Here is a 25,270-nt window from a genome sequence, read left to right on the forward strand (position 1 = left end):
ATATATGACGGCGCATGAGGAGTTAGGCCCGCGGAATAGGACTAACCCGATCTGCAATGTCAACAGGTTACACAAATGATAGATATAAACAGGTTTAAATACTTGTATAAATCTTATTAAGTGTAGATTTTATATACCAGTTCAATGCACGCTTTGTGGTTCCCAGATACCACACAATGTTTTTAACTAAATTAATCCATCAAATTATTGTAAACCACTGGTGCTCTTAACATTTCTAAAATAATTGAGATTGGTAAAGGGAGTGTTTGCGAAAAATTAGAGGGGTGTAAAGCTGTTAAAATGTATTGAAATATACTTATATAATTATAGACCTGTTAAATGTTTTAGGTTGGGTAGTGTTGCGAAGCTCCCACTTTAAAAACAGGCACTTTAAAGGGAGTGTTCACGAAAAATGAAAGGGGGTATATAGGCTCACATCAAAAAATATTCGATGGTGATTGCTACTAATCTTGCTTTATCTGTTGCGTCTATAAAAAAATTGTTAAAAACGAATCATACCGAAGAACAAGACGTCCTTACAAATTTAAAAAGTTGTAATATTCGACTCGGATCGTAAAGCATCAACTTAATTCCAATCAAATCATTCGGATATTACAAATTATAATCATCGTTTTTTTTGACGGATTCGTACATATTTGATATTTCATAACATTTTAAATTTTTTTAGTTTTTTATTAATGTTTTGCTTAAAAGTTGGTCTGTTGCTTTATTTTTTGTCTAATAGTTAACGGTTTGCAAAAGGCAGTATTGAAAATTTTTGTATGCAAATTTTGTATTAATTTTTTAGCAACAAAAAAGCGTTACTTTAACTGCATCTTAAGATTTTTTTGTTACAGCTAGAAGTAGTTGAGCTATGTATTATACATCGACTTAGTTAAACCACTTTTCTTGTTTGCTAGTTTAAGATCAAAAGAAGTGGCTCAACTCGGTATACATAGCACTGGAAATTCCGGTTCATTTTGAATACCAGACAGATCTATAACCTTCTAGAGCAATCTGTGCTGTACATATTGACATACAGATGTTATGAGGCAAAACAGGACGGTTCATCAAACTAACAATCCTCTTCTAGCGAAATTTATGTGATGGTTCCGCTATATCTCGCTAATTAATTTTGGTTCCTATTTTAGTCTACCTGATGAAGTTTACCGAAAAAATTCAGGGTTGGGATTTGAAAGAGAACTGAATGATTTCTGAAGTTCTTTTAATCCTCATCTCCCTGCTCTTAATTATCAGAGCAACCCAAGGAGTATGAAATAGAAGGGAGATACAACGGACGCGGCCCGACCTACCATATAAATATACTTGCTTTGTAGACGGTACTCTATTTGTATAAGAAATATTTGTCTGATGTACAATTACCGCGAATACAATAACCTATTCTGAATATTTCTTATACAAATGGAGTACCGTCTAAAAAGCGTGTATAATCTTATTCATACGGAGCAACCATCAAATTCCAAAAAATTTTAAAAATTAAATTGAAATTATTTTGATTTATATTTTGGTGTTAATAATGCTCCGAACCTCACAGAGTAAATAAAACAGGTGTCAGAAAACATGATTTGTTTGGAATTAAATAGATTTTTTTACGGTCTAAGTAGTATGTTGCATCTTTCTGAATTTGTATGACCACTACGTTCTTTGGTATTTGTCGTCTTTAACAATTTTCTCCTTATAGACGCAACAGATAGAAGTAAGATTACTTGCGATCAAAAGCGCTTTTTTATCGCATTAAGCCTAAACCCCCTTTCATTTTTCTCGAACACTCCCTTTAAATACGTATAATTGCCGCATATTAAATCTAAACCAGAAATCTATCCAACCGTATCTTGTAATTAATGGTTCTTCATAAACCTTTTATTGTTTTTTATTTTATATTACGTTGTTATACTGTTTTAAGGGGTTCCACGTCAGCATATAGGATTTCAGAAATAAAATAAAGCTTTTCAATTTATATATTTATAAAATAGAAGAAATATTTTATTTCCAAAAGAAATTTAATTTAAAAACTAAATCCTAGTTTTTAGTTAGGTTTTGGTTTCTCTGCAAAAGCAACTTGCAGATTTACACCAGGTCAAGGTCAAGGTTAAGGTCAAGGTCAAGGTCAAGATCAAGGTCAACACTTTTCAAACTTAAAGTTAACTTTTCTTAAAAATGTTGGAATATGAAAACAGAGTAATTATTGCAAGTATTTGTCAATGATTTGTGATTTTTTAATATTTGATGAGTTGCCTTTTTGCAGAATCATATATGGGTAACAAGAACACATATTATTGAATAATTTATTAGTATTCGAAAACAAAGTTTTCAGTGCTAAATAGTTTCCTTCGGGATTTAAATTTTATGTTGTAAAATTTTTTAACTTTATTTGTCTCTTCTGGTTTTTTATTTTAATATTTGTTAAGGCTATGTAGGGACCTTTAATTAATGTGTTATTCAATAAACAACATCAGTAATATTTCTAGTACAAAATTGCAACTGCTTTAGAACTAGAGGCCAACGTTGTACAAGGTATTCAAATTGAAATACAGATTGTAATACTTAAAACAATAATGTCGTTATATTGTGATACTATTACTCAGACTAAATTATTATTCACCAATTGGTTTCCAATCTAAATGATTTTTGAATACTGTTTAAAGATGCAAAGTTATGATTTTTACCGCCTTTTGACCAACAGAGGGAAGTTAGGTTACTTAACGCCCCTTGGGGCAATTATCTAAAATAACCAACTATTCTGCGAAGTTTTCGGGAAAAAATTCGCGCTTTTTCATCTCAAAAGACAATAAAATTGTGTACAACTACCTTTTTGGCAAATTAAAAATGTTACTTAACCACGGGTTTCCTCGACCAATTTTGTCTACCAAACATCCCTCGCTGCGCTCTGAATGTTTAGTAGACTAAATTGGTTTGGGAAACCCTTGGTAAAGTAAAATTCACTTAACTGCCCTGTTAAGTAGTTGTAAATAATTAATTTTAAGAGTTTTGGTTTTAAAAATTATAAAGAAATTAACTTTCTGAAAAAAACGTAAAGGATGAGACTGTAAAGACGACCTGAAACTTTTTGGATGAAGATGTCTTGGTTAAACTTAGACTTCTGTCTAGAATGTCTAGAATGTCGTTTTTTGGATTATTTCATGATGTGTCGAAGAAAAAAACAGTTTACAGAGAGCCTGTAAATCATAAATAAAAGGAAACAGACAGTATACATTCAGTACAGTCTTCTCTGAAGTCTTTGATAGTAACTCTGTATATACGGTAAAGCATTCAAACGTTGATAACAGAGCATGAAGAACATTTATTTTGTTCTTAAATTTAAACAGATTTAACTGATGTTTTGTGGCGGATACGTTTGCTTTTTGGAACTTTTAAACTTTGAAATTTAAAATAAGTAAAATTCCCTGTAAGAGATTGCAGACGCTAATCAAACTCTGTTTATTAAAAAAATGGCAGATTTTTAACTTTTTTTAACTGATTTTTAACTGAAAACTGATTAATTTTATTTGTGGAATTGCTCTTGCGGAATTTACAATCGATATTGAAGTAGTGATTCTGCGGATAGATAACTACCATGGAACCTACAAAATATTGGCCACAAAAAGTAGTTAATTCATTCGTAGCATATTCAAATTTATAAATTCTGAACTTAGATTTAACTTATTATCAAGAATCAAGAATGAAAATGTTTGGTTTTCTGTTTTATATCCTTTTGCTGTTTTGTCAGGAAATCAGGTTATATCCCTAGTCACATATCTTAAAGTGGAAGTGCAGGGGAGGAGGGTGGGGGGGATTATCAGGTTATATCCCTAGTCACATATCTTATAGTGGAAGTGCAGGGGAGGAGGGTGGGGGGGGGGATTATCAAAAATTCATTATTTTCAATTATCTGTAAAATTCAGAAAATTGGTAGATTTTAAAATTTTATTTGAAATCTCTATTTTCTTTGGATGATGATTATATGTCCAATAAAATCAATTAATACTGAAAAAAAATGAAAAGTCAAACTTCCCTGTGATTTTCAGGTCTCAAATAGCAACATACTCTCTTGAAATTAATGAAAATGTGGCGGATGGTATATTCGTTTTAGATTTTCAGGTCAAACATTATTATTTCTTTGCTTAATTCTTTTCTAATTTTAGTGTGAAATTTATACGGGGTATCCCAAAATAACGCCCTTTAAGCTCTGATCATGGTTCAATTTTTGGTCATTTTTGGTCATTTTGCAATTTTGGTTTATTTTTTATTTCTTATCTTTTGTAATTCGTGTAAGGTATATGATTTCAATAGGTCAAACCTGTAAAGGCTGGGGGGTCCGAATCTAGGGGGGGCGTTTGGCGCCCCCCCCCCCTAGAAAAAGGCCTCAGAGAATAGGTATAGGGTTGAAATGAATGTTCATAGCCCAAATTTTCATGGCCAGCTCAAAGAAAAAAATTAGACCGATAACTTTATTAGTTTACGTACTATGGAGGGGGAAAAAATGCCTAAAAAGGTAAAAAAATGAAAAACATATTTTTATGTTTTAAACAAATATCAAAGTGTGACACATGTTTCTAAATGCATTTTTAAAGGGCTTTTCTAAAAAAGTTTTTAGATCTGTAGCTTTAGTCACAAAGAATTGTTATGGGCTATTTTAGAGTTATTTGTTCAGACCGGACTTTTTCCACCCTGTACCCAACCCTATTAATAAATTAAATATTTTTTTTTACTAAAAAACCTTTAAATTACTATATTTTAAAATTCACAAAATTTCACGGTGATANTGTTTAGAGCTAAAATAGAAAAATTCTTTAAAAATATATGAAATTTAAGGATCATCATTCATTACACATTAGATGAAATTAGATGAATTTTACTGAAATTCATTTTTGTCAATATTTCTAATATTTTACCATAAATTAAAGAGTGTTTTTGGAACAACCTGTAGGCTGTATTTTGCTGAGTTCTTCATTCAGCTAAACGAAAACAGTTTAATTCTTACTTATGGGTTAAAGGTTGTATCATAAGGGTGCAAGTTTGTACAAATACACCTTTATTAATATTTACTTTCCAGCCCTGTTTGCAATTACAAAAAAAATATTTTTTTTGATAAAAAAAGTTTAAAAAAATCTTTAATCGGTTTTAAATTTAATTAAAAGTGTAGAAAGATGGGTATGCTACTACCAGTTCCTGGGCAGAATACAACGGAACACTTAGCAAAGAAAAATATATGAATACAAGTGGTCTTCTTTCCTTTACATACTGTCACAGGTATCTGTATCTTTATCTGTATCTGTATCTGTATCTGTATCTGTATCTGTATCTGTATCTGTATCTGTATCTGTATCTGTATCTGTATCATGTATCTGTATCTGTATATGTATCTGTATCTGTATCTGTATCTGTATCTGTATCTGTATCTGTATCTGTATCTGTGTCTGTATCTGTATCTGTATTTGTATCTTTATCTTTATCTACTAAGGTTTAAGCTGTACTACAACAGACCAAGAATGTTTATTATGACCTATGCTTACAATGACCAGGATACAAATGAGCTTTACTCAGGTTGGATTTAAACCCAAAAACCCAGCAAGAACGGGTAGTCTAAAATTGACGGGGATACGACGTCCTCAAGATCCACAATTACTCCTACCGAGGTAGTCAAATTTAGACCGATATGACGAGGTTCAGGACGCTGCTCATGAACCCTGGGGTATCGGGTTACTAATGGCATTTGACTTTGCAGGGGTCCCTTGTGTGTGTTCGTATTTTTGTCAGTGTGTCGCCAAATTTGTTTCTCTGGCAGCTGTCAAGCTGTTCTCCACCCCCCCCCCTTCCCTCCCTCCACTCATCTTATATTAACTGACTTAATTCTTTAAGACGTCCTGACTGTTCTTCACAGTCGCTGTCAATTAAGGGCGTACACAGGGTCCCCCTCCCAAAAAAATCTCTTCAGTAGGATGTCCTCAAGAAGCATCTTCAGTACATCCGGACTGGGTCTTCACAAGATGATGGCATACATCATCCTGCTGACAAGAATATTAAAAATGTATTAATTGTATAAAATTGTACTTTTTACCTCAGAGTGGCAGATAACACAGTACTTTTGGCCAATAGTAACTTCAGATCTAGGTCTAGGTTTCCAGTAAGGATCTGCAGCTAACTGTACAAATTCGACTACAATCTCAACTAATTATATTATTTTAATTTAATATGAGAAAAAATTGGGCTTTTGTGAACACTCATGAGTGGCTGGGGGTGTAATAGGCCTAAAAAATCGAAATTTTATTTTTTCAACATTTTTAAAATTTTTTTTTTTAATTTAAAAAAAATATTTCAATGTCCGGTCCTTTAGCTATTATCTCAATATTACTAGATTTTGATATTTTTTGGAAAATAGAGGGTTTTGGGGAGTCTTCAGGACGTCCTCGACCTCGTCCAAAACGCTCTCATTCTTGCTGGTTAGATTATCAAGTACAATAGGGGGCAACAGAGAAATGGACAAATTATACACAACTTCACAAGTGTCAAATATAACAAGGAAACCGAAATGTTCTCACATTAGTTGACATGTTATCCAAGATTAGATAAAAAAAAGTGTAAAAACAGGAAATAAAGAACACATAAAATTGCAGTAAGCAAGATAAGCACTTAACACTAAAATGTTTACTTATATATTGTACTGAATCTATTCACTTAAACCTAGTTTTGAAATGGTGTCATGATTATAACGTAAAATCACAGGAATTTCATTATCAGTCCTGCCTTGGGACCTTTTGAGCAGGAAAAAGCTCTCCTCCTGAGTCCCGGGAAGGTTATCCGATTTGTTATTGGTCCGAACTTAACAGAATTCGGGTTAAACTGAATTCAACGCATTCCGTCCTACGAGGCCTTTTGGAAGAATATTTAGACTCTGTGCCAAGATTTTTATAGTTTTAAGAAGTTGTTTACTTGTTTACAAGGTTAATGGTGTAAAATGTAGTCTGAAATCAATGTTTAGAATATCATCTTGGAAGATCTGCTTTTCGAGCCTGTAAGATAGGAACCAAGTTCTGTGCTTGGCATTATGAAATGCCACAATATTACATCTGGAGACATACATGTCTTGTGAGTAGTTTTTATTTATTATATAACCCTAAAAGGCTGTTGGGAAAGGGAGATGTACATGGTGTAAATGTGTAAAACCTNTCCTCTTTATTATTGTTAATTATTTTTTATAAATGATAAAGCCATGTTAAATGACATAAAATCATATTTATAAAATCATGTTGAACTTGTCTGTAGTAAGATGGCTAATTTACATAATGGCTTTTAGCTTAATTTGTCAATAAAGATATTAGTGCAAATATATGGATTCGAATCGTGTTATTGTATCTTTGGTCTTTGATTTAAAGGAAAGTCATGCAAATTTTTTATATAGAGAACGCAGTTTCATTGTTTTTAAATTATTTTTAACTTCTGTCAAACTCTGGATCTCATTAATCCTACTCTGATGAAAAGCTTTTAACTAAAAGAGTTATTTTGTAGACCTACGATGCATACAGAGATACGTGGAAGCTTTTTGTAGATGGAGAAAAGGTTTTTTATATTTCTATTTTCTTTTTGTAAGTTTTGGTTTTACTTTTAGTGAGACAAACAAATATTTTAAATTTTTTCTGTCTATAAAGCTCAGAAAAAAATTTGCTTAAACATTTAATTTTGATAAATAAAACTATGCTTTTAGACGACGATATGATCGTTTACTTGAAAAAAAAAACAATAGTTTTTGAAAGTTTGTCATTGATAAATGTTTTTACATTTAATTTCGAATATAAGAAAAGTTTAGTCGTTTTACTTAGGTTTTCAAATCGAGGAAAATGATCTTGATATTTTCTGACCTAAGTTTTTTCTAATCTATGAGATTTCAAACCAAAAAATGTATTATGTCTAAAAATGGTTGACATGTACATGCCCCGAGAGAAGTTTATGAGAGTTGCCTGGCAAGTTTTGACATTTAAGCAAACAAATCAACATTAATATGATAAATATTATAGAGACAAAAAGATACATTTTTAGATTGATTCTGGAGCATTCGCGAACGATAGAAGAGTTGAACCTATTCGGTCTGGTGGAGTATTTATCTTAGGACAAAATCAGGTTTTAAAAATAATATGAATTTATTTATCCAGGTTCCTAAATCATAGATATATAACTGTACTCCAATAAAAACTATTCTTCGTAGTAATTTCGCGCCAATGATAAAACTCTTTCCTGAAGTAGAGGGATATATGCAAGGTAATAATGCAAGGAAATTTATTTCAGAGGTGTCCGTATCTTTTGTACTGCAGTGTACTGTCTCTGGGCGGCAATATAAACTCAAGACATAAAAAATCAATTAAATATTCTGGTTATAGGAAACTGTTATGTGAATTATCAAAACTATCAAAATTAAAGGCTTTTAACCTCCTCGGATACTAAACGAACTTTCATGCATCTTTTCTTGTTTACAAATTCCGCCAAGAGAGAACTGGTTTCAATATGTACGCAGAGTATACGCCACTTCAATTAACTTTCCTTGCATTATAACCTTGGATATATGATGATATGTACAACATTTTGTTTAAACAATTTTGTGATTCATTAAATATACAGTAATAAATACTCATACCGTAATTACCAGAAAACTGTGGAATACGGAGACGACATTAAAGTAATAAATAATTGTATTTGATGTTGTTACAAAGCAACTAGACTAACTATAGCATACACCCGAGTAGAATCTATGAGTCTGAAAGGGTCTGAAATGTGCTCTTAGGCGCCTGGCAGACCTTCTCAGACCCTATGTATTTGGAAAAAAATATCAAATTTCACCAAATATTAGTAATTGGAGAAAAAACATTAAAATATTTGAGCATTCCTCTCCCCATCACTTTCTTCAAGCACCCCTCCATATATGTGTTATATGTCCCAACCCCAGTTTAGGCTGTCTTAGGCAGGCGCCTGTTTTTGGGGTCTTTCGAGTCTTTTTCAGACTCAAATCAGAGTCTTGGGTTCTATGCGGGCAGCATGGTTCATACAAACCTCGTTCCATTTTTCGCAAACACTCTCATTAAGTTGGAGCAAAGAGGAGGATATGACCCTCGTCAAACCTGGAGCGGAGCTGTTACTCAACTCAACATCTGGGATTTTCCTATGGAGGAATACCACGTAGAGGTAAACTTTCATTAATCAGAGTTGTAAATTAATAAATAACATTTAGTGTCTAAAACAGCCATGGCTTGTTACAACTTCCTATCTTTCGTTCATTAAACTCTTTGTGTCATTTTAGGTGAATTATATTTTAATATTCTTTATTAGAATTTGGCCAAGTGTCGATCTGATGCTTATGGTAATGTTGTTCGGGTAAGGTATTTTTTATGAACATTCTTTTTAATATTGGCTTCTAATCCATCTTTGCAACCTAATATTTCAACATATGAATTGTCTGATATCAAATAGTCAAAGTTAGATTAAACATAGTGATTAAAAATTAGAATTTGAGTTGAATAAAAAGACCTATTTATGAAGTGGGATGAAGCCTACTGGATACTGGGTAGTGTCGATGTCAGCAAGGTTCAACAGTATGAGCTCTGTGCTGATTCTAGAACAGATTCTTCGTAAGTTAATTTACATTTCAATCAACCCTTATATGCCTGAGATGGAATTTAAAGAATTTGAGCCGCGGTTTAAATCCGCCAAAACCCGGTTTAAATTCAGCGCCGGCTTAAATCTTGAAACCAGGGGTCAATATAATTCCCAAAAAAGCTGATTTTCTCGATCCCAAAATAATTTTTTGCCCCCAATTTTGAAAAAAAATGCCCCCAATTTTTAAGAAAAATGCCCCCAGTTAAAATTTTTTTTTCAAATTCCACTCACACATTTGCCCCATTGCCCCCAATTTTTAAATAAAATGCCCCCAATTTTCAAAAAAAATGCCCCCAATTTTTTTTTAAATTATCATATAAAAAAAATTTGCCCCCAATTAAAGAATTTGCCCCCATTTCTTTCAAATTTGTCAATCCCAAATGGGATTGAAAAGGGAATTATATTGACCCCTGCTTGAAACATGTGATACAATTTTAAGTGGAACAAACCATATTTAAACCGCGGCTTAAATTTAAACCGCCGCTCAAATTCTTTAAATTCGGCCACTGGTGTCTCAATAAACATGGGAATTAATTGACAAATCTTTGATCTTTTATATTAGTTTTAGAAACCCGTGTTAAACAGTTCCAATTTTGTGAATCAATTATGAATATTATACATACATTACACACTGATTGTTATTCTTTTAATTCATTAAGAACGTTCTAACATACTTAGATAATTATTATTATCTTCGTCAACTAAACGTTTTTAGGTAAAATATTTTTCATTCATTAACTACAAAATCTAATTCAATGTATGAGATTAAGTCGTCTGTATAAAGTTCCAATATTGTGAAACACCTTGTCGATAAAAAAAATCTTTTTTGTTGCACCAAAAAGTGGTTGTTTGCAAATTGTAGTTGCACTGTTCTTTTGATTATGACCATTGTAAATATTTAAGCATTATTTTAACTTTTTACTACACATTGAAAAACACTGAATGGAATGAATAGTATACTTATCTATTTTTTAGATTTTTCCTGTTTCCTGATCCTTTTGATTTTAAATTTTATAATTCTTTTTGCAAAAGCTTGGGAGGAGAAATACCATTTCCAGTGAGTATTCTTTTTTAAAATTTTTTATTTATCTCACAAAACTTTGATTTTAGACTAGTGAGGATAATTTCCAAGAGATAATGGATACTACAGAAAATCTTGTTTCTGGAGAAATCCATGAAAGATGTATGCATGCGTCAGGTATTATATTTCCCTTCTACACTGCTGGACTAACCAGGACTATATAGAAATCAATCGAGTTTTCTTCAATAATTTAACTATCTTTAAATTAAGTGGTTTGTCCAGTGTCCACACCTTTTCATATGTCGAGATAAAAGTGTCGAAGAGGAAGTTAAATTGTGATGAAAAATCTAATAAGATAATTGTGATGAAAACTCACAGCTTGGTGGAATATGATCAGAACTGGGAACTTAAGAATGGTGGATATCAGGATAAATGCTTAATCCTCTGTTTTTGCTAATCTCAAGACTAACATTATCTCGAGATTATGTTAGTCTTGAGATTAAATATTTAGATCAACAAATTGGATTCTAAGAACGCCAGATTTGTTGGTTTTCTTGACTGAAAGAGCCCTTAATTAATTTCTCACCCATTTATTTCTTGATACATTAGTTAAAATTGGTTACAAAAGAATCTCAAACGTATTATTAAATATTTTTCTTCACCGATTAATTTACAAAATGACCGACACTAAATTCTTGATTTGTTAGAAATTTGCGGATTTCTCTCATGGGATAGAATTTATTTACAAGGCTGTCATTGGTCAATACAATTTATGAACTATATTCCTACACTTTCATTGGAGAACATAAGTTAAGGATATCCAAAGAGAGAGAAAAAGAGTGGATTAAGGACTAAGATTAAAAGTTTCCACAGTGGATATTCGGATTAAGTAGTTGGGATTAAAGGTTATCCATTCTAAAGTTCCCAGCTCAGAACTGTTAAATCCGCATAGAGAAAGCAGTTTACATATCATTTTGGTTTGTAATTTTGATCAAAACTGCAGTGGTTTCCGGAAAACCTTGTAATTGGAAGATGAATGTTAAACTTGAATCATAATTTTAGTCCCAATGATCAGCATCAAATACACATGATTGCTCAAATGTTGTTATATAAAAAGCAATAGATTATATTGGAAATAAATACAGAAAAAGTTAGAATGATGGACGAAGAAGAAAAAAGGAATTTTTAAACGTAACATAAAAAGTTAAATTGTGAAATTAGAAAATTGAGCTTGCATTGCACTAAAACTTAGTATTTTTACACTTCTCTCAAATATTAAATATCGAAGAAATTTTTTTTTTAAATGATTAATTTAAGGAAACGTGATTGTTTGGCTTGGAATAACTGATGAATACTCTGAGGGATTATGGGTCAGCTCATTCACAGGGTATCTCATTTATCAAAAAATATTTAAAATGATTTATTTTGAAAAACACTTTCAGGGAAGAGCTTTCATTTCCTGGTTATTGGGAAGTAGGTCGACCTCTAAAATCAGATCGAGATAATTGTGCAAGGAAATTACAGATTTTTATCAAAATTACAGATTTCAAACAAAATTACAGATTTAAAAAAAGATAAAAGTTTTAATAAAAATTAAAGATGTAGATTTTAACTTACAGATTTTTAAAAAGCTACAGGCTTTAAACAAAATTACAGATTTAAAACAAAACTACAGATTTAACCAAAATTGCGGGTTTTAACCAAAATTACAGATGTAGATTTTAAATTACAGATTTTAACTAAAATAGCAGAGATTTTTAATAAAACTACAGATTTAAAAAAAAATAAAAGCTTTAAACAAAATTACAGATTTGAAACAAAGGAATTGAGTCTCTGCCACAAACTCTGATTTTCTAACTTCTATATCTTTACAACTAATTGTCGTAGACCTTTGATATTTCAAACTATTAATTCTACTAAAGCTTATAATCTAAGTTTTAAATATTTAAGATTTACACCATCAGGCTGGATAGATATTGGGGTTATAAAATCAGAGTTTGTAGCAAAAACTCAATTCCATTACAGATTTTAAATAAAATTACAGATTTTAAACAAAACTACAGATTTTCAAAAAATACAGGTTTTAACCAAAATTACAGATTTCAAACAAAATTACAGATTTAAAAAAATTACAGGTTTTAACCAAAATTGCAGATTTCAAACAAAATTACAAATTTGAAACAAAATACTTTAAAACAAAAACTATGTAAAAAAACTCGCTTGCTTTCAGCAAAATCACAAATTTGCTACAAAATTTTAACATTTTAAACTAAATCTCTGTCTTTTACCAAATCCTGTATTGCAACAAAATTACAGAAAAGAAATAAAATTAAGATTTTAACTAATTTTCATAACAAATACTTTATATATTTGTACTTTTCTAAAGAACTTTTGTCGACCGACGGTGGGCAGATGTGGAATGCAAAGAAAGGTAGAAAAATCTTAAACAGTAAATAAAAAATATTTAAAATTCCATTTTTAAGTTTTTGTTCTGTTTGTAAGTTTGGAGCAAGGATGAATCTGACAATGCGAGGATTATGTAAACGTGGTCAGTTAATTTATTCCTTTTTATTCAAAAAAATAAATCATTCTTGATAAATAAAGCTTAAAACTATAAAAGGTAATTTTTTGTGAACTATTCTCTTCTGTTTCAACGATTACATATTGTTTTGATTGTTTAGCGTTCAATAATTAAAACTATTTTTTTTCGTAATTGACGCTGCCAGAGGCTGGGGATAGATGTCATATTTGTGTCTGCATATTCTTTGTCATAGCCATTTTCTCTCCAAAGAATCATTAAGTTCTTATAATCATGTCCAAATTGTGAAGCAAGAATATCAATTGACGACAAGTACAAATTTTGCAACAAGGATAATGAAAAAAAGAATATTGTAGAAAGGGACTGCGTTAATAAACATTAAAAAAAAATCTAAAATTATATGCAACCCTTAATAATGTGACACATAATGGGTCTTTAAGAATATATATATTAAACAGGAAATTATATTTTATTCGATATTTGAACCTTAAAAATTCTAGATCTGTTAACCATTTTTGAGAGTACAATTTTGCACATATTCCTTTCTATAAAGTAGTATTCATATTAAAGTGTTACATTAAAAACCTTGAAAGAACTTTTCCATATAGTTTAAGCTCAATTTTTAAGGAATTTTTTTTTTCATCGTTACATCTTTTTTTGCTTAGGCCTTATGGGTATTAACGAGCATATAACTCTTCAAACAAAAAGTGACTTGAAGTGAAGAAGACAATCCCTTTGTAAACAAATAGAACGCAATTCATCTATTTACCCATTCATAAACAATAACCCTTTAGTTGACTGATAAGCTTATATGTTACAGATACAAAGCTTATGGAGGGATTTTTCGACACTGAATACTTTATATCCGGATTCAAGAACTTTAAACCACTGTGGAGAGGATTAGGAAAGAGTCATATATTTTATTTACCATCTGAGAAAACATGGAAGCTGGAGTCACTTTATGCAAAGGAAAAGGTATCATGAACCAACTTTAATAATACATATACAGGTGTCTCACGAAACATGACAGTATGGTGAATAGTTTTAAATGTCTTCTCCATAATTTTCCGTTTTTTGATACTGCAAAGACGATAATAAAAACATCATTTATAAGTCATTTGGCAGTGAAATGGATTTCAAAGCGAAATTTATCAGAGCAGAAGATTTTTTGACAATCAAAATAAACTGCAAAAAGTCTTTAATATATAATACCGTATATTATAAAGAAGGCATTCAAATCTATGATCTTTGATTTGTTTAATATATCATACATCACAAAGAAAAAAAAAATCTTAGATTTTAATCAATATCAGAGATATGAAACAAATTCAAACACTTAAGACAACATATAGATTTGGATAAAAAAAAATTTGAAAGATTTGAAAAAAAATCATGAATTTAACAACATCATAGAATTGAAACAAAAGCATAGGTATTTACTGTAACTCTAAGGAAAAATATTTATTTTTAATCTGCTTTCAGTTTGCTATTCTTGGGGCTGATGACACTGATCCAAACAATTTTTTCCCCCTTGGAAGGAAAACTTGGAAAGTTGCTTCTGGTATTTGCCAATTAGAAGATGGTAGGTACAAAAATGAGGGGCGGGGAGGGATAATACCCCGCCCCCCACACACACAAATTATGCAAGACATCAATTACAACCACTTTTAAATAAAAGCTACTTACTTTGAAAGGAACTGAGTTTATGGTTGTTTTATTCTTGCAACCCGATGTCATGATGTTATATTTCAAAGTATGAATAATATTGGATGAAAGAGTCTTAGTTTGAAATAAGAAAGGTTTACACCATTCAAAGATAAAGGGATTAGAAAATATTAGTTTGTCGCAACTTCGCAAGAACTTCAAATCAAATCATATATTTTCTGTAATAACAAATTGAACAATATATAAAAAATAAAAACATAACTAAAATTACTGCAGCAGGATGGCTCAGCTAGCTTAAAGCTGATTTCACAGAGCAACGCCCCCCCCCCCCCCCCCTGTTGTCTTATTGAAATTATATTCTTAATTTAATTGTTCAAATCAAATTCTACAAGATTTTGTTGAAGTATGAACGGAATATTTTTCATTCATTTTTATACTCATTCAAAATCAAAATAAGCTTAAGAAAATGATAAAGGAAGGTATAAAGGATAACCAAGCAATATATTTAACTAAAACGTTGAAAAGTTGAAAGTTAATAAGAAACTTTCATACTTTAATTTACGAAACTGTGCAGACGATTTATTTAGCTTTTACATCAATAATGACTTTCTTTTTATAATGATATAATTGAATTTCAGGTGCTCCGCATCAGCTGACTTTGACCACGTGTTTTCCAGATAAGTTCACGTGCAACGACGGAAGCTGCGTTAGGGAAGCCATTTTTTAGTCGAAAACCACAAATAATAAATTTCTTTATAGTTCTGGCAAAAGCAAATAATATTCGAATGTTTGTTAAATTAAAAATTAAAGATGTTTGTAAAATAATATGTTCAAAACATTAAATATGGTTTGTTCAGTATTACGCAGCGCTGTAATCTTGCAATTGACTGTAAAGATGGGTCAGATGAAGAAGTAAGTTTAAAATAAAATTCATAAATTCCGTACAGTCGTCTTTGAAGTCTCATCCTTTTTGAGTAACCCTTCAAGATAATTCAAGCGTAAATTTTTTTTTATTAAATTGTTACTTACAAATTACATATTTTGTTTTTAAGTAACTTTTCTTAGGCCGAATTTAAAGAATTTGAGTCGTGGCTTAAATTTAAGACGTGGCTCAAATTTGGTTGTTTCCACTTAAAATTGTTTTCAATGTTTCAAGATTTAAGCCGGCGCTCAATTAAAACCGGTTTTTGGCTGATTTGAGACGCGGATAAAATTCATGAAATTCGGACTCTGGTTACTTCATTAAAAAATAGTGCCTTCAACGAAAGAACTAACTCTGCAGTCAGCAGGCCTTATTGTACGCTATAAAATAGATATATTGGGTCAATTAATGCTGATAATTTTATTTATTTAATTCATTGCCTTGCACTGAAAAGAAATTTTAAAAAAATTGGCAATAAATGATAATTATTTAGGATAGTAAACTGCTGGCGATCAATTATGATTATTTAGGATAGTAAACTGCTGGCGATCAATGATGATTATTTAGGATAGTAAACTGCAAGCGATCAATGATGAGTATTTAGGATAGTAAACTGCTGGCAATCAATGATGATTATTTAGGATAGTAAACAGCTGGCGATCAATAATGATTATTTAGGATAGTAAACTGCTGGCAATCAATGATGATTATTTAATATTGTAAACTCCTTGCGATCAATGATGATTATTTGGGATAGTAAACTGCTGGCGATTAATGATGATTATTCAGGATAGTAAACTGCTGGCGATCAATGATGATTATTTAGGATAGTAAACTGCTGGCAATCAATTATGATTATTTAAGATTGTAAACTGCTGGCGGTCAATGATGATTATTTAGGATAGTAAACTGCTGGCGATCAATGATGATTATTTAGGATAGTAAACTGCTGGCAATGAATGATGGTTATTTAGGACAGTAAACTGTTGGCGATCAATGATGATTATTTAAGATAGTAAACTGCTGGCAATCAATGATGATTATTTAGGATTGTAAACTGCCGGCAATCAATAATGATTATTTAGGATAGTAAACTGCTGGCGATCAATGATGATTGTTTAGGATAGTAAACTGCTGGCGATCAATGATGATTATTTAGGATAGTAAACTGTTGGCAATCAATGATGATTATTTAGGATAGTAAACTGCCGGCAATCAATGATGATTATTTAGGATTGTAAACTGCCGGCAATCAATGATGATTATTTAGGATTATAAACTGCTGGCAATCATAATGATGATTATTTAGGATTTTAAACTGCTGGCGATCATTGATGATTATTTAGGACTTTTAAGCAGCTGGCGATCAGTAATGATTTTTTAGGATTGTAAACTACTGGCGATCAATGATGATTACCGCGGAGAACTGTTTCCTCGAGAAAAAGATAATTTTGCTCTTCGTGTTTTCCTCAATGTTTCAATTCTTTCATTTCCAAAAATAGATTCATTGGAGTTATTTTTTACAGGTCGTTTTTTTGAAACAATCTGAAAATGTAAAAATATATTTTCATGAACAATGGTTAAGTTTGACCCCCCCCCCCCGCAGTCTTTGTATTGGATGAAATTCTTCTTCTTAAAACGTAGAATTGCTAAATCGTTTGTAAGCAAATCCCAACATATCTCTTAAATTTATAGATTCTTCATATATCCACGGGAATGTTTTGAGCTTGGTTTTAAGATTCTAAGTTGAGTAGGTCGACTTAAAAAGCGAAAATTCAGTTTCCCGTAAAATCGTTCAAGCCCTGGCGGTAGTAACTTATAGTAACCTGGGCAGCGCTGAGTTCCCAGGCTAGTTCAAAGTAATCCAACAAACATGAAGCTTAGCAATTGTGCAATGTATACACAGAAAATGGACCCATTTCATTATCAAGCTACGTAAAACTAGTTTAGCCATCTTAAATGTCGTCTTCGTATATCACTCTTTACGGGCTTCCTATGTATTTATTTTTTTTTAAACTGAAAAAATAGAATCAAAGCAAAGCAAAACACATACCTTACATAGAATTTTTAAAGAATTAAAAAAAACATAAAATCGGGCATTATCTTCATCTTTGAAGATACTTTAATAAAAATTTAATATTATTTTTATCATTTGTTTAGCTGATTTTGTTTTGAGCATGAGGTGGCATGATCCTAGATTAAAGTTTACAGATCTAAGAGAGGATACTTACCTAAATAAATTATCCTCAAATACACAAGTTAGTTCAAAATTTGTGTTTACATTTATTATTCAAGTATGATTATATTTTACCCAGAAACGACAATACATATTTTCAGCGTGTTTCTGAGCCCAATACTTAAGACAGCGTATCGCTTTGAGATCCAGTTTTAAAACCCGGGTTTCATGAAAATCAATATTTTATTTAGTTTCTTCATATTCTCCAAAATCTACAGAAATGATAAGACCCCAAAAAGGAAACTCGGGAGTTTCGTTCAATGATACTCTTTTTAAATTTAGCCCTCAGGTCAAAGTTAGCGCTTATCTATACAGTCATAATCAGAAAGACCAGGAATTAATTATCAATTAATCAGACACTTTTAAATCTAAATTTTTTTTTAAAGATAATTGATGAAACGATAACGATAATAAATAGCCCTAGTCTTGCCATTTCCAAAATGTGGTCTGTCTCATGGTTATATAATAGGTCTGTCTTTTTTCAGCAATTAAAATTAAAAGTAAAGTAAATGTAAAGTAGTCCCAATTATCTGTCTTTCTCATTATGACTGTAAAATTATTATCTCTTGTAACCTTAAACAGGCTGGGAGGGGAGGGGGGCGTAAGCATCCAAACTATTAAAGTTATCAGTCTAATTTCTATTAATGGGCTAGCCTTGGAAAATTGGACATGAGCATGCATTTCAACCCTATACATATTCTCTCAGGCCTTTTTCCAGGGGGGGGGGGGCGTGAGACGCTCCCCAGGCTTTACACAGATTTAGACCCCCTAGCCTTTATAGGATTAAGTGAATAAGACAGCTGATTTTTATTTTATAGTCTCTAATTAGTCAAGATCAGATTTTTTTTTGCTTCGGATTGGTTTAATTGATCTGATTGGTGGAGATAACAAAAAGGAATTAACTTAACCCGTCAGACCATCTTCAAAGTATACTTATTAATCCATTCTAAAAGATTTCGCTACCAATATAAAACGTAATATTTAATATAATATGAATTTGCATAATTTATAATTTAAAAATATTAAAAGGTTTGCTCATAAGTTTGCAAATAAATGAGGTTTAGAAAATCAGAATTTGTGGCAAAAAATCAGATTCTTTTTTCAGGCTCGCATCTGGTCTCCTTCTATTGGATATTCTAACGCCAGGGTGATAGGAGGAACAAAGGTACAATTTAGGATTGTTGATTGTTCTGGTTTGTTTTGGAGAGTTTTTGGGCTTTTAAAACTTTTGAAGTTTTTTTCTAAACATTTGCTTTTCTTAAACTATGCCAAAACAAAGAAAAAACTATTGTTTTTTTGGCTAGTTTTCTTTTATATTTTCTCTTAAGACAAAAAATATTAAAAAAGCTAATAGATGTAGAAAGTTTTGGTAAAAGTTTTAAACACGAACCCAAAAGGATAACAAACTCTGTGCAAAAAGCTGTTAAGGGGATATACAGAGATACAGAGAGCTATTCAAATTAAGAATCAATTATCTAGAACAGGCGGACTTTGAAGTTTCGTTACATCTTGGACTAAAGGGGTTTTTCTTTCACAATAACCCTCAGGCATAGTCCCAAAGGAGTTACGCGTAGCTCTCTGTCTGTCTTGTAATTCAACGCCGCATGTGCGTAACTCCTTTGGGCTGGTACCTCAGGGTTAATGTGAACCCCTAAAGCTTGAAAAGTTTCCTATCTGTTATTGTTAATTAATCTATTATGCTAACAATCTCACTTACATTTGGTCGCTGTTTCTAGCTTTAGTTTAAAATTATTGAGAGAGCCTACACATTTTTATCACTGTCGCAGGCAATGATCCTTAAAAACATGATCGATATTTTTCCAGAGAGTCGGTAAAGCAAGATATTATAGTCGGTAAAGCAAGATATTATAGTCGGTAAAGCAAGAAATAATATTCGGTAAAGCAAGATATCATGAACAAGCATTGTACTTAACCCTTGAGTTTAAAAACTATTTAAATAATTGTGTCATTTTTAATAATTTTAATTGAATTTATTAATCTAAAACGCTATTGCGGTTATATAACAATATAATTACAAAGAAAATTTAATATAATCAAATTTTTTTCCTTTAATTTCTTCCTTTTCTTTTAGGTTGATCGTATTACAAGCACGGTGGCTCAAAAGGGAGGAAAAAGAATAGATGATGATATAGAAAGAGCATTTGAGGTAAAGTTATTTGAACTGACTTAAGCAGTGAACACTTGACACAAATTCTAATTTTCTAACTTTCTAATTTTCTAATATCTTAACAACCTTTGATAATTTTTAAATTTAAAATATCAAAATATCTTTCTTCTTCTTTATGAATAAACATTGATTGGTTACGCAGCGCATTCAAACCTCAACTTGTTCAAAAAATGAAAACCTACACGTGTTGATAACTAGTCAGCTTTAAAAGTTGTTCATACATTTTTTAGACAGCCTCTACTTTAAAGCGTCGCAGTGCCTTTGCCTTGTTATACCACACCAACTCAATAACACTTTTGTTATACCACACCAACTCAATAACACTTTTGTTATACCACACCAACTCAATAACACTTTTAGACTGCAGTGTGAATTAAAATGTTAAAAGCGACTGCAGTGTGAATTAAAATGTTAAAAGCAAATGCAGTGTGAATAAAAAAATACAATTTGAGTTTCTCTGCATAAAAATGCAAATTTATTCACTGAAGAATCAAACAGACAAAATTTTAGAAAATTGTTTTGAAGAAAAACGACAATATCTTCCACATAAGATCAAGGTTTAAAGGGTACCGTTGTGAATCGAGAAAGCATCTTTTAAAATGTAGACTTGTTCGAAATTACGTCTGCATTCACTTTAATCAAGAGATTTTAGGTCAACTAGATTACATTCACTCATACATTTTTTATCTTAAACACTTGATTTTAGATTTGTAAGATGTTGCTTGAGTTGAGTGGAATTACGAAGGAAAATGTCGAGCTTGAAATAGATTACGACGGAGTAGAGTACACCGGAAAAAAGGTTTGGAGGATTTTTACAGAAACCTCAATTTCAATTATAATTTTCTTGTTTAAGGTTCTGCTTGAGTATGTAATAGGAGACATGTTGCTAAAAAGCCTCACCAACGAAAGCGACACAAAATATTCAACTCTGAAGGTTTTATTAAACCCCTAAAATTCCTGTTGCACTGCCCCCTTATGTTGACCTATTTATTGATTTAAGGAATAAAAATCATTAATTTTCCAACCCTGACATTTTCATTTCAAAATATCTTTTTATCAAGATATATTTGTGACCAGTTTGTAAAGGGAAAAAGGGAGAAAATACCCCCCCCCTGTCAGCTGATTTCTGTATTTATTTCAGGTTTCTCTTTCGTTTACTCGTAGATGGATTTATCATCTATTCGCAGTGTTCATTCAATCTATTCTTCTACTACTAGTTGCTTACATGACATTCTACTATAGAATAGATAACTTCAAGGTCAGGATCTATTCTTCTACTACTAGTTGCTTACATGACTTTCTACTATAAAATAGATAACTTCAAGGTCAGGATTTATTCTTCTACTACTAGTTGCTTGCATGACATTCTACTATAGAATAGATAACTTCAAGGTCAGGATCTATTCTTCTACTACTAGTTGCTTACATGACATTCTACTATAGAATAGATAACTTCAAGGTCAGGATCTATTCTTCTACTACTAGTTGCTTGCATGACATTCTACTATAAAATAGATAACTTCAATGTCAGGATTTATTCTTCTACTACTAGTTGCTTACATGACATTCTACTATAGAATAGATAACTTCAAGGTCAGGATCTATTCTTCTACTACTAGTTGCTTACATGACATTCTTCTATAGAATAGATAACTTCAAGGTCAGGATCTATTCTTCTACTACTAGTTGCTTACATGACATTCTACTATAGAATAGATAACTTCAAGGTTAGGATCTATTCTTCTATTACTTAGTTGCTTACATGACATTCTACTATAGAATAGATAACTTCAAGGTCAGGATCTATTCTTCTACTTCTAGTTGCTTACATGACATTCTACTATAGAATAGATAACTTCAATGTCAACAACATTGTTTTAACAAATTTTGTATACTAATCTAATGATAGTTTTTATAAAGGTCTTGTGTACAGTTCATGCTCAATTTTATTTTAGCAGTCTGTAAACTAATCATATTTAAATCTGTCTGTTAGATTAACTGTAAAGTACATATTGCTCTGTGCAATAAAGTTTATTTTTTTGTAAAGGTTCGTTAATTTGTTTAACATTCATAACGATATATCTTAAAGAATGTTTAGGACCGTATAATGGTTGCTATTACTTGCATGTTGGTTATTGCTAATGTTCAGTCAGCTATTAATCAAGATATACCTATCACTTCATATGTAAAGGTAAACTTTTGATGGAATTAAGCTATAAAGGTTTAGCTTCTGAATCTTACGTGACAACTTTTGAAGTTTGGAGTTTTACTTGTTTTATAAATTTAAATATCTTAAACAGCAGAATTTTATATTTGCAAAGAAAACGAACACTTGCCACAAACTCTATTCTTATAACCCTTAAATCTTTGCAACCTGGTGAAAATTTCTTATTTGTAACCTTTTCCCAAACGATACATTCTGCAATATGTTAAAACAAAAGTTTGAAATGCAAAGATACAGTGAAACCCTTAATAACGAATCCATCGGAAGAATTTATCAAATGTCGTCTTGACAATTTTTCATTGAGTTTTATACTATATTACGTTAATTTCTGTATTTGCGAAAATAAATAAATAGCCATGAATATGCGGGAATAGTTTTAAAGAGTTCCATATAATCATTTAATTAAAAAATTAAATATCTGCAACATTCCATCATCAGAAAGTGAAGAATACGACATTTGATGAATTCTTTCGATGTATTCGTTATTAAGGGTTTCACTGTAGTAAAAAGCCAATGTTGTTTATTAAATTTAGAATTTCATCTTCAGCCAACTATCAGCTATACGTTATATGAATATTTTAAGTACATTTCTAGTACATTGGAGCGCTTCCAGAATATCTAACCTTAATAAACAACCTTGCGAAAAGTATAGTTGAAATAGGTTCTTTTTGATACATTTTAAAAAGAAGAATTTCAATGACAACTTCTAAAATAAAACAAAGTATTTTCTCGTAAATATTCAATAAAACTTTTTCTTTTAAGTCCTATTCATGAATTTTGATGAGAAAATAAATCAGATAAAAACAAATTCTGAATACATACATAATTTTTTAGAGAAATACATGTAAAAAGTTTTCTGAATTATTTTTTAAAATTTGCAAATATTTTGTAATGCTTTATTTTACCTTTTTCAACACAGAAACTGAAAATAATACTATAAAAGGAGTTTCAGTAAGTCTGAGACAACAGCTTTTTATAATTTAAAAGCAATTAATTTTGAATATATATTTTACAAGAATTTATCATCATTTATTATTGTTTAATTATTAGATGGTTGATTACTTTCTGCTGTATGCATTCAATATTATTATTGTTATTATGATCTATCATACATATATGGTAAATATGCTTTATATCTTGAACAAAATATAATTTAAACACAATTTAAGTTAAACAATGTTTAATTCCTAGCACTTTTGTAAACTTTAATTAGGACAAAATACTAAAAACTACACATTTCTGAAATCATCCGATTTGTGAAAAGGTGAATTCACTTTTTTTGGAACTTAGGTTTTTAGATCAGCGTGATAATGATAAAAGCTTAATTTGAAACCAACATTTTGATAGTTCATGATCGACACATGTTTATTGATACTGTTTTTGAAATTTTCGTTTGAGTTTACGAAATCTCGAAGATATCATTTACTGTCGTGGCTTTATTTCACTGTTTGTATTAAATAATAGACCATTAAAGTTTCAAGGTGTATACAGGTTTGCATTAAATAATAGACCATTAAAGTTTCAAGGTGTATACAGGTTTGCATTAAATAATAGACCATTAAAGTTTCAAGGTGTATACAGGTTTGTATTAAATAATAGACCATTAAAGTTTCAAGGTGTATACAGGTTTGTATTTCTGTTTATATCTGAATAGATTGCTCACATATCTGAAGAATATTTCTGAATAGATTGCTCACATATCTGAAGAATATTTCTGAATAGATTGCTCACATATCTGAAGAATTTTCTCCTAACGAAGACGACTTTGAAATTGAAAAGGTTAACATACTCCACAGGGTAGCCCGCAAAAGATGAGACTGTAAAGACGACCTTTAACTCATATAAAATGACGGTCCAAATTAAGTCTTCTGTCTTGAATATAGTTTGGTTTGGTTTGGTTTGGTTTGGTTTGGTTTGGTTTATTTCATGATTTGGCAAAAAAAAGTTGATACGGTAGCAGAGAACTGTTCAGGAAACAGATAGTATTAATTCCGTACAGTCGTCTCTGTAGTCTTTTCCTTTGTGGGTAATCTTGTATCTATTATATACTTTTCTCCGATCAAGATTTTTTTTTTAAATCAAGAAATGAGCTAATATTTTAGATAAAGAAGCTTGCAGATGACGACATTCAGGATGGAATTCTTGCAAAGTTTTTTAAACAAGTAAAATTTACTCTTTTACATCTAAAAGAAAGGAAAAGAATTTCAGATAATAAATTGCACAAAAAATAAGCATAAAATGTACTTACTGTTTGTCAATTAAACAAATATATATTTCAGGGCAGTTTCGCAAATAAATTAGAAGAAGCCGCAAGAATAAATAAACAGGTTTATTTAACAAACTCATGACTTAGAAGACGACCTTGAATTTGAATTATCCTGTTTTAGGGTCAGATTGCGTTTGTTGTTGGATTTCTTGTGTTTCAACTTGTTTTTTGGGCGATTTCTCTCAGTGAATATTTCTCAGAGTAAGTGTTGCATGTTTTCTTCTCTCTAGAAGTAAATATGATAACATTGAAGACGACATTATATTTAGGAAAGATATTGTGGCATTAACCGCTTTTCAAGAGAAACTGGAAGCTTATCAAATTCAGAACTTTCTTTAAACCTATCTACATTATTGATGTATCGCTGCATAAATGATTAAATCAATTTTATACCTAAACATATAATTATAAAACAGTTATTTAACATTAAGGTTTTTATATTAAATCATGTGATGCTAACTTTAAAGAAAATAAAGGATATTAGAAAAATAAAAGTATTTAAAGACCTATATTTTTTTATTTTAGAATAGATAGAATAAATTAATA

The 25,270-nt window shown here is 30.8% G+C and overlaps 2 protein-coding genes across 2 annotated transcripts; both read left to right on the forward strand.

Moving 5' to 3' along the window:
* Positions 1-2,512: 2,512 nt before the first annotated feature.
* Positions 2,513-21,186, forward strand: LOC111703755 (uncharacterized). Its single transcript, XM_023475799.1, has 26 exons — positions 2,513-2,535; positions 4,047-4,119; positions 5,165-5,271; positions 5,483-5,565; positions 7,001-7,107; positions 7,528-7,578; positions 8,056-8,136; positions 9,094-9,192; positions 9,337-9,381; positions 9,547-9,635; positions 10,639-10,720; positions 10,774-10,861; positions 12,002-12,071; positions 12,127-12,198; positions 13,071-13,115; positions 13,168-13,232; positions 14,044-14,198; positions 14,706-14,805; positions 15,527-15,599; positions 15,746-15,800; positions 17,195-17,336; positions 17,971-18,068; positions 19,152-19,211; positions 20,139-20,213; positions 20,941-21,033; positions 21,088-21,186. Exons 3-26 carry the CDS (start codon positions 5,231-5,233, stop codon positions 21,184-21,186), a joined length of 1,968 nt encoding a protein of 655 aa, XP_023331567.1. The 5' UTR covers positions 2,513-2,535; positions 4,047-4,119; positions 5,165-5,230.
* LOC111703739 (uncharacterized) lies at positions 20,922-25,155 on the forward strand. The gene is made up of 10 exons (XM_023475775.1): positions 20,922-21,033; positions 21,088-21,168; positions 21,376-21,961; positions 22,333-22,425; positions 23,509-23,577; positions 24,181-24,237; positions 24,561-24,620; positions 24,738-24,785; positions 24,846-24,925; positions 24,994-25,155. The coding sequence occupies exons 3-10, from the start codon at positions 21,929-21,931 to the stop codon at positions 25,061-25,063; spliced, it is 510 nt and encodes a 169-aa protein (XP_023331543.1). The 5' UTR covers positions 20,922-21,033; positions 21,088-21,168; positions 21,376-21,928; the 3' UTR covers positions 25,064-25,155.
* The last annotated feature ends 115 nt before the right edge of the window (positions 25,156-25,270 follow it).

Source organism: Eurytemora carolleeae, unplaced genomic scaffold (genome assembly GCF_000591075.1).
Source record: "Eurytemora carolleeae unplaced genomic scaffold, Eaff_2.0 scaffold299, whole genome shotgun sequence".
Lineage (NCBI taxonomy): Eukaryota > Metazoa > Arthropoda > Copepoda > Calanoida > Temoridae > Eurytemora > Eurytemora carolleeae.

Coding starts and splice junctions, on each gene's coding strand:
- LOC111703755 (XM_023475799.1), top strand. CDS start 5,231: ATGAATACAAGTGGTCTTCTTTCCTTTACATACTGTCACAG. Junction 12,072..12,126: donor TGGGTCAGCTCATTCACAGG/GTATCTCATTTA, acceptor AAACACTTTCAG/GGAAGAGCTTTCATTTCCTG. Junction 19,212..20,138: donor GGGTGATAGGAGGAACAAAG/GTACAATTTAGG, acceptor CTTTTCTTTTAG/GTTGATCGTATTACAAGCAC.
- LOC111703739 (XM_023475775.1), top strand. CDS start 21,929: ATGACATTCTACTATAGAATAGATAACTTCAAG. Junction 24,238..24,560: donor ACGACTTTGAAATTGAAAAG/GTTAACATACTC, acceptor CTAATATTTTAG/ATAAAGAAGCTTGCAGATGA. Junction 24,621..24,737: donor TTGCAAAGTTTTTTAAACAA/GTAAAATTTACT, acceptor TATATATTTCAG/GGCAGTTTCGCAAATAAATT.